The sequence below is a fragment of the Chrysochloris asiatica genome, unplaced genomic scaffold, assembly GCF_000296735.1.
Source record: "Chrysochloris asiatica unplaced genomic scaffold, ChrAsi1.0 scaffold00162, whole genome shotgun sequence".
NCBI lineage: Eukaryota > Metazoa > Chordata > Mammalia > Afrosoricida > Chrysochloridae > Chrysochloris > Chrysochloris asiatica.
This window is the reverse complement of record NW_006408680.1, coordinates 6986945-6996223: the sequence shown is the minus strand read 5'-3', so window position 1 is coordinate 6996223 and position 9279 is coordinate 6986945. Positions and strand designations below refer to the sequence as shown.

The 9279-nt window shown below is 56.4% G+C and overlaps 1 protein-coding gene across 1 annotated transcript in view; it reads right to left on the bottom strand.

Annotated features, from left to right (window-relative positions):
- Nucleotides 1-2410: 2410 nt before the first annotated feature.
- Nucleotides 2411-9279, bottom strand: part of MLLT4 (myeloid/lymphoid or mixed-lineage leukemia (trithorax homolog, Drosophila); translocated to, 4) — a 128236-nt gene continuing 121367 nt past the window's right edge. The window contains exons 29-30 of the mRNA XM_006871183.1: nucleotides 7762-8742; nucleotides 2411-2575 (exon numbers count right to left, since the gene is read on the bottom strand). Coding sequence (XP_006871245.1) covers nucleotides 2411-2575; nucleotides 7762-8742 — 1146 coding nt within the window. The remainder of the gene's footprint in view (nucleotides 2576-7761; nucleotides 8743-9279) is intronic.

Genomic DNA, 9279 nt, shown 5'->3' with positions numbered 1-9279 from the left:
TCCGCCTCCTGGTGCTGTCTGCGCCTTTCCGCCTCCAGGCGGCTGTAATAGCCTTCCTCTTGGCGCCTCTGCCGGCCAAAGAAACACAAGTCAGAGTCGGCGGGGGGCAGCTAGCGGGGGCCCACCGCCCAGAGTGCAGCCTGCCGCCTGGGAGGGGCCGGGGGCAGCCATGCTCTGCACCCTGCAGGCCCCACCTCCAGTGTTGACTTCGGCCCCCTCACCCCCAGTGCCTCCACTTGGCTTTCTTGGCTCCTTTCCATTCTTGGTAGAATATTAACTTACCTGGTTGAGCTGTGATTCCAGAGAAAACGAAAGTAAAATAGGCTAGGGCGGGCCCTTTGAGAGGTGCAACCACGCAGGCCCGGTGGAGAAACACGAGAGACACGGAGACGTGGGGAAAGTCGATCCCCGCAGCAAGTGTGGGGGTGGGCTGCCTAGTCTACCCCGAGCTGGAGGGCGTCAGTAGGAAACCGAACCCTGAGCCCCAGCCCCCAGCCCCAGCAGTCCTTTAAGGAACGTGCCCACCGCCCCGACAGACTTGTGTCTCTCTTCCACCCTGGCCAACAGAAGGCGAGGGAGCCAGGCAGCAACAGAAGGGAAGTGCAAATATATTTTGACACAATCATGAACATTGCTTCTGACACACATCTGCACAAACTACAGTTCACAGTGGTGAAATCAGCTTACAGTTACAACAGGACAAAAGTACAAGGAAAAAGGACTTGAGGAGGGAGCAGAGAAAGTCCAACAGCAGCACCTGCCAGCTCCAGCTACCAAGGCAGGGACAGGGACAGGGACAGAGCCGCCCCTCCCTCCGGCCTTCCTGGCCCCGCCGCAAGCTTGGTCCCCACTTCAAGTAAAAGGGCTGTGATTCCTGCTACCACCCTGGAGCTACACAAACACCCAGACACCCCGCCCCCAGAGACTGAATCCACACACAGAGCGCATGTGCATGCACACACACACACACTCAGACACACTCAAAACACAAGCACTAACAGTTGGCTTTCTGAGGGAGAGGACACCAGCAGCCTGAATGCCCGCTCCGCCATCACTCTGGGCCCACACCTCACTTCATCCTCCTGTTGTTTTTCAGACATCCTGAAGGAGAGACCAACGTAGCTTGCGGTCTACGTAGTCAGAGTTTCTCAGGAGGTGGGGAATGCACCCCGTGTGACTTGGTGGCTTTCAAATGAACTGTCAAGAACCTCAGCATGACACGAGGAACACTGTAGTTAAAGAGCAGGAAGGATGACAGGCAGGTGCCCGCCCACGTTCTTTTATACGGACAGTCAGTTAAGAAAGCAGGTGCTAAGCTGCCCCTGTCTTGGATGCCATCCTAAGTGGTGAGAATGCAAGTGGCTGCCTGGCCTCGTCCACTCAGGCAGCAGGTTGGCCCCATGCCAGACCCAGGCTACTGCCCCCCGCCCCCCGTGTCAGCCCTGAGTTGGGATAGCACACCCTCAGACAGCCAGAAGGTATCTCCCTGGAGCAGCCTCAAAGCAACCAAGAGAGACAGAACCACCTGCTGAACAAACCCAGGAGGTCAAGGGACTCAAAACATCTCCTGAGAAAGAAGCCCAGGAGGTCAAGGGACTCAAAACATCTCCTGAGAAAGAAGCCCAATCTCAGCTTCACATGATGCAACTGGCAGGTGCTGAGGGTGAGCTGGCCTTCGAAACTGGGTCCTTACTGGTCTACCCAGTTTTCAGGATAAAGACAGACTCAGTGAAGACAAAATGCTTCCTGCTAAAGGCGGCATTTTCATTTTTTTGTTTGAGGAAAGGGTGTTTGTTGTAAGACTACCAAGCAGAGGACTGTGAATAAGAACAGAGCCCACCCATCAGAAGCCAAGCTTCAGCCTCCACAGAAGGGAAGCAGCGTGCGTGCATGCGTCTTCCCCAGAAGTAGGTGACGTTGTACATCTGCCCAGGAGAAACAGACAGACCCTGACCATGGCCAGGGCCAGGGCCTCACACAGCAGCGCCTCAGCCCACACACAAGCCAGACACAGTGGGAAGTTAACTCATCACGTTGAACAGATGACACACTAACATAGCCTTGATCCTGCTTTTTTTCCTAAGAATCATGTAACCAGTAAATAATTGATTTAAGACGTTCAATGTTCACCAAGTTTCACTAGGTTGCTAGCACCTCCCATGATTGAAACTCAAGTTTCAAAGTAACAGAACAAACGTCACACTGACAGCTGGCCTGCGTGCCCAGAAGGATGCTGAGTCTGAGTTCAGAGGTCTGAGGGAGACAGGCTCAGGAGGGTCTGGAGACAGAGTTCAGGAGAGAAGACTGGCCGGCCAGGGAGAGGTTCTGGTCCAGTAGCCAGAGCTGGGGTCCAGGCCCTGTGCAGCTTAGATCCGTCCCACCCCCAGGCCACGTGCTACATCCTAGCTTCTCAGAGGACCAGGACCTTTTCCTCGGCATCCCGCCGCCCACGCTCCTCTTCCAGGCGCGCGCGTTCCTCCGCCTCCCGCTGCCGCAGCTCTTCCTGGCGGACACGGTCCTCCGCTTCTCGTTGCCGCAGCTCCTCTAGCTGCTGCTGCCGCCGTCGCTCCTCCTCCTGCAACTAACGACAGATGAACTCCACTTTCCACTCGGGAGCACTCCCGGCAAGCATGGCGCACACAGGTGGGACAGACAGACAGACAGGCAGACACACAGAGTGAATGCACATGGTGAACTCTTGTACTGCTTCAGAAAGCCTGCCCCCCACCCCCACCCCATGAGGACCCAGGGGAAGGGTTTCCCTTAGGTCAGTGGTGTCAGTCAGCAGTCGGACAGGAGGGCCCCCCACCTGTGTCAGGACAGAGACTCACGGGAGCCTTAGCCCAGCTTGTACTCCAACTGCCCACTTCCCCCTGGACTTGGCACATGTCCACCCCACTACTCCCAACTGCCCACCTCCAAATGGACATGTCACATGTCCACCCTCATCCTTTTAACTGCCCACCTCCGCCTGGACATGTGCCTAGGGAGCCCCCCTACCTACCACCCAAGACAGGCCATGCATTTTCAGGAAACGACTGGTCAAACCTGCCTCCTGATGGCTTTGAGGCCATCTGGGTCCTTCTAGCATGGCCCTCTTAAAACATAATCCGGGCCTTCCTTCCTCCTCTTCCAGTTCTGAGGGGGTGTAGGTTGGGGGGGGCTGGTGCCTTGGTTTTCCTCAAACATATTTTCTCTGAGGTTTCAGTTCTTTGTTACAGGCCACGTTTCCAGCCCTGTCAAACTCGGGCCAGACCAGCTTATGTTCGGACACATGGATTCGAGCTGCCACAGCCTCACAGCATAGTGACTCTGACATGCCCTCCTCCCTCCGGGATGTCTCCTTCCAGTGCAGAGCCAACTCAGAATCTCCAAAATGAAGAGAGAGCTCAAAGCCATCATGTTTCTATGGCTGTAAAACCACTGTGGACACCAAAAACTCCCATGTCAACTTCTGGACTCGGCTTGGGTTTGCATGCAAGTTTCCTAAAGAAAGCCAACCTGAAGACCTGACCACTGCCTCCCCCGCCAAACATGTGGGACACACACGTGGTAGGAAGGCTGTTAGGCTTCTTGTCTGAATAAGCCCCAACACAGCATCAGACTTCTCCCCCTTTTGTAGCAAGAGTAAACACTGCTAACTGGGACCCAGAACAGCAGGATGAAGCAGAGAAACTGCCTGCCCCACGGAGCCTGTCTCCCCAGAGCTCCACGTGGGGTGACTGGGGGCCCGCAAGGCCAGAGACTTAGGTTTGCATAAGTCAAGGCCTCTTGAGGACAGTCTATGAGAAATGCCACTCAGGGAAAGGCAACAAAACTCCAGCTACTAGGACGTTCCACATTCTGTGGCGGGGGGATCTACACAAAGATCAAGAACAAATCATGGCCTTTCTGGGCCTGGCTGCTTCGGAGCAAGAAGACGGCTCGTGGACACTGCCAACTGGTTCTTGTTGTTGTGAAGTGCCATCGAGTTGGTGCCGACCCATAGCCACCCTGTATAGGGTTTCTGAGGAGCGGCTGGTGAGCTTGAACCACCGACCTTGCAGTCCAGCGCATTAACCCACAGCGCCACACCAGGACTACATTCTTTTCAGTACAAGTATGACTTTTTAAAAAACAGAACAATCCCAATTCTCATTTACTTTGTTTTTGCCAAATTTGCCCCTGAAAACCTCTATCATCCTCAGAGCCAGTGTCTCAGGAGAGCTTCACCTCCCTGGGTGGGACCAGCACAACCCACCTAGCTCTTCCCACCGTCCTGCCACCCAGAGAGCTTTTACTTCCAAACAGAAGCGAGTTTGTTCTTTACAACAACGCAGTTTCACTCCAGTTCTCCCACAAACAGGAGTGAGGGAGCCACCACACATGTGTTCAGGAGGGGAGGAGCACCCAAGTTCCATGTTAGGGACATGAGCTCGCGGTTTCCCCCAAAGAGCCATGACCAGATATACACGAAATGCCTTAGACGGGCCTTACAGGAGTGGCACACACAGTTAAGCACTCCACTACTGCTCTACTCCTAGTTCAAAGGCTGGAGTTTCAAACCTAATCCATGATGCCTTGGAAGGTAGGTGGGCAGTTCGGCTGTAACCATGGGGCTGAGTCCCACAACCAAAGGCACTCGGGAGGGAGGATTTCTACTTGTCTACTGCAGCTTTCTGCTCCCATAGATTTACAGCCTCAGAAACCCTGTACAGGGTCGCTATGGGTTGGTTCCGACTCCACGGCACATCACAACCACCACCACCCACCACCACCTAGGACTTCAGAGGTGGCCACGCCAGCCTGTCCTAGGCTCTGATGCAGCCACGGCCCCACACGTCCCAAAAAGGTCCCTTCTGTTTTCAAATGAGTCTGCTGAGTTCTGCCTGCTGCACAAGTCCACCATGACAATACACGAGCTCACGGCTTGAGTCTAGAATGCCCAGCAGATAGATCCTCTTCCAACATTTTCACTAAAAACAACCAGGTCTGCTTGCACATCTAAGAAACGATCTGCTCCCTCAACCCCCAGGAAATATTTTCAGGCCCAAATGCCACTGTGAAGCAGGGAAGGTTCTGCTCTGAGGATGGCCAGGCCGCAGTCCAGCCCTGCACCTGGGGCAATGCCCATGGGCCTGGCGCTTGGTGCCATGGTGGGAAGGCCTGCAGAACTGGAGAGGTGGGCTCACTATAAAATAAAAAGCTCTGACAAGCCTGTGAGAAAAGGCTGGAGGGGGCAGAGACGCCCAGTGGTCAGGCCACTGGACAGAGGGGGCTCCCACGGTGACAGAATGAGGATTCTGTGTAGAGTAATATGAAGGTTTACTGTAGGAGTGAGTCACACCTGGAGGTCAAAGTCAGTATGAAAAGTCACAATCTCTTCAAGGTCAAGACCAAACTCTCGAGCTCCTCCTCTGAAATCAAACAGCCCTTCTCCTTCAGAGCTGTCACTCACCGGTCAGGTGATACCAGGAGTCCAGGGCCCAGCCCCCAGGGGTGTGACCCAGTGCCTGCTGGGGTGTCCCGTCTCACATAGTGATACTGGAAGGTCAGTCCTCTGAGCCACGCACCATACGCACACCACACCACACCACAGGAAGTCGTGGGGGAAAGTGCGTTTTTATGCTCGTCCCCTTGTGTAGGAGCATCCAGCATCGTTGGTGTGAAGGTGGGGTTCGGGAACTGCTGCCGGCACCGTGTGGTGCTGGCCCCCTGCACTGTCCCACACTGGCCAGTGGGGGGCTGTCCAAAGGGCACCAAGGGACCCCATGTGGTGGGAAACTGCACATGGGTGTGGCTGCAAAGGAAATCCCATGTGTTTTTAGTGCTGGAATCCCTCAGTCCTTCCTACCAGCCAGTGAGAGTCAGTGGGTAACCATGTCAGCCCCACTTCAACTGAGTTTCCAACAGTGTAACCGGTTCTAAGGTCACAAGAATGACACACACTACTGATTGCCAAATTCTACGACTACATGAGAACACACAGGTGGGTCAGATCTACAGCTAAAGACAGGACCAGGAACAGACAGGAACACATCAAGTTCACGGGGAGAAGCAGAGAGGGTGGGTGAGCGAGACTCTAGGCATGCGTCAAGTGGCTGAACTATGGCCCTGGGTCTAAGGAAACACAAAACAACCACCACTGAAGAGAAGGGAGCCAGGACAGGAGGGAAGGAGCAAAGAAAGCAGGACCTACCAAATCTAGAACAGAGATTGCTGGCAGAGCAGTCTGCTGCAGGCAACAGAGAGGAAAAAAAGAAAGATGGAGTGTGAACAAAAGTGACGTTGAGCCTGTCTTCTGTCACTGCATCCTGCTGCTATCTCACTGCCTCGGTTTCTGAGGTGCAACCCAGTGAGAAAAGTAAAGAACTTACAATCATCAGAAACACAAGTGACCACCTGCTGTCGAATATATCTGAACTTCTTCATTCAGATACACAGCTGATCCCCCCAGCTCCGGCACAGTAACACACAGGACTCCGGAGGAAAAGGACAGGAGCACCTTCGCTGACACTGACAAGTTTCCCGTGTGTCCCCAGGTGGGACAACTCAGAGAGGCCCACCATAAAAGCAGAGTCCTCCCAGGAGAGCAAACACAGGAACAATAGTCACCTTACTGGTCATCGACACATCGCAGACGAGCGGGGGGAGAAGCTGAGCCTGTCGCCTGCTTGGGTCTGGGGCTGGGACACACACAGCCACAGCACAAGTCCCTTGGCAATGGCTTGGTGTGTGATGTGCCCACAGGGGCCCTGGCCAGAGGAGGCGGACCACAACAAGCAGAGAGAGGCCAGCGCTCGGGGCGGGGGGTGGGGGGGGAGCAGTGGGAGCCACACAGTCAAGCAGGCATGTCCTAGTCCCAGACTACTTAGGGAGCTCACTGCTAGTGAGCTGGAAATAACAGAACGAAACAGACAACAGTTAGGAAGCCGAGTGTCTCCAGAGGGAGCCATGCTGGCCTTGGGGGGCTGCGTGACCATGGAGGAAACAAACCCCAGGCTAGCCGAGGCTGTGGGCAGTCAGGAGGCGGCTGGGCCCGTGTCTCTCCTGTAGGTGGCCAGCTCAGCCAGGGAGCCACGGAACGAGAATCGAGGCGCAAGAGAGAAAGACCACATTCCTGGCTGTCTTTCCTCAGAATGCTGCCTGGGTAGAAGGGTTTAAAGGGTCACTGGCCACGGTAGGCACCACCCACAAACTTGTCTGCTGATATCTCTCTGTTAACAATGTTTTTGGGAGAAAACAAGGAATCTTGCGTTCTTCTTAAATTTGGCCATTTGACAATTTATGGCACTAAGCTATTTTAGTTTTGAAAATTTTTTTAAAAAAGAACGAAAGCAGTTTATTCTGAGAATATGGAATATACTCAAACGGAAGCCATCAGCGTCTACACTACACTGAGGAATGTGATAGCAGTTAGGTGCTACCAAGTCGGTTCCGACTCAGTAAATCATCATTAGGGGAGCAGAAGCCTTCTTTTTCCTGCAGAGCACTGCCAGCCTGGGGGCTTATAGGCCCAGTGACTGTCCTTGGCGGCGGATCACTACCTGGGTAAGGAACCTGCCTCATGAGCGGTGACCCCGCGCAGCCGCTACAGTGACCCAGCACGGGCTGCTCCTGCCCGATCTCCACGGCGTGTTGGGCACACAGCGTTGTTAGGGGAACGCAGCCACAGCCCTGTGTGTGTGGACCCTGGTCGCCACCCTCCCTGCCAGGGCACCACAGCTCTCTGCTGCAGCGGAAGAGGAGGAGTCCTGAGGGCTAGGCCCCGCCCCCCTTTACCCGGGCTCTGCGCTCCGCTTCCAGGCGCTGCATGAGCAGCAAGGCGTCCATGTCGTCCTCGTCGTCCTCCTCGTCGTCGTCGTCCTTCTGCTTGGACTCCTGCAGTCGCTTCTGGAACTGCCACTCCAGCATGAGCTTGCGCAGCCGGTCGTTGTCGTCGGCGCTGCGCTCGGCTTTGGCCTGCAGCTCCCGGATCTCCCGGCTCAGCATGTCCACGATGTGTATCTGCTGCTGTTTCTCCAGCTTCTCGCGGGCATCGCGCTTCCACGGGTCCGGGGACAGGCTGTCACCAGACGACAGCTCCTCGCGGCTGACGGTGATGTACTGCAGGTCCCGCCGTTCGATGGTGCGCGGCTGCTGCTGAGGCTGGAGCTCCCGGATGACGGTCTCCGGCTTGGAGGGCTGCACGGTCACGGGGGAGAAGGGCGTGGGGGGCAGGGGTTGCGTGCGCATCAGCCTCCGCTCTTGCTCTCTGCGCTTCCTCTCGCGCTCCTCCTCCAGCCGGGCCTTCTCCTTCTCGTACCAGCGCTGCTGCTCCTCCCTCTTCCGCTCCGTAGCTGCCCCCGCCGCTGCCGCCGCCGCTGGGCCACAAGGGCCGCCAGTCTGGCCGCCGGAGGGGGGCGGCGGCAGAGGCAGCTCTAAGGGCATGCCATCCAGGTCGCTGGCATAGTGTGCGGGGGGCGGCGGGGGTGGGGGCGGCAGGTCTGCGCGGATGGGCTGGGAGATGGCCACTGGGGTTGGCAGGATGGGGGCTGGCGTTTTCCAGCGGCCAGGGCCGCTCTTGGTTAATGTGGACGCAGGGGTGGCGGACTTGGAGGACTGGTTCAGGTGCTCCTGGCTGGACGTGCTGGACTCCACTGAGGAGCTTTGGTTGATCCAGAGATCGCTGTCCGACTTCCGGTCCACCCCTGGGGCTATGCGATGCCGCTCCAGCTGGTAGGCCTGCTCGTCTCGCAGCTCTTCCTGGGAACGGGTCACACGCTGGCAAAGGGGAATAGATGGGTTCCTCTGTCACCAAGAAGCCCCCAACACTTCATCTTTACAGAGAAGCTGGCATTGGCCAGCGGGATGGAAGAGCTTTCTCAGGGAGCGGCTCTCTCTCCATCACCACCCTTCCTCGCCTGCGGCCCCAGGCTGCACTTCGGCTCCTACACGGCTATGCGGGAGCCCAGAGTGCTAATGGGTACCCACAGCTTCCTGCAGATTCACAGCAGACACTCCTGCTGAGGCAGGCACAGGGCACAGCCCTCCCTGTCCGCCCGCTGACTCAAGAGAAACATCACAGAGCTTCCTGCTGTCCGTCCAAAGGGGACAGCAGTGTCCAGGCCTTCCACATTGCTGCACCCACTAACCTGGGTTCTCCCTGAAGCCCCACCCAACTCCACAGCCTCCCACCTGGGCCACACTGGGCTCTTCAGCCACACAGCTGTACCCATTCCCTCTACCATCCAGGAACCCGTGTACAGCCTCACTGGACTGTCCCCACCTCGCCAGCAGCTAAGGGCAGCTGGGATCTCT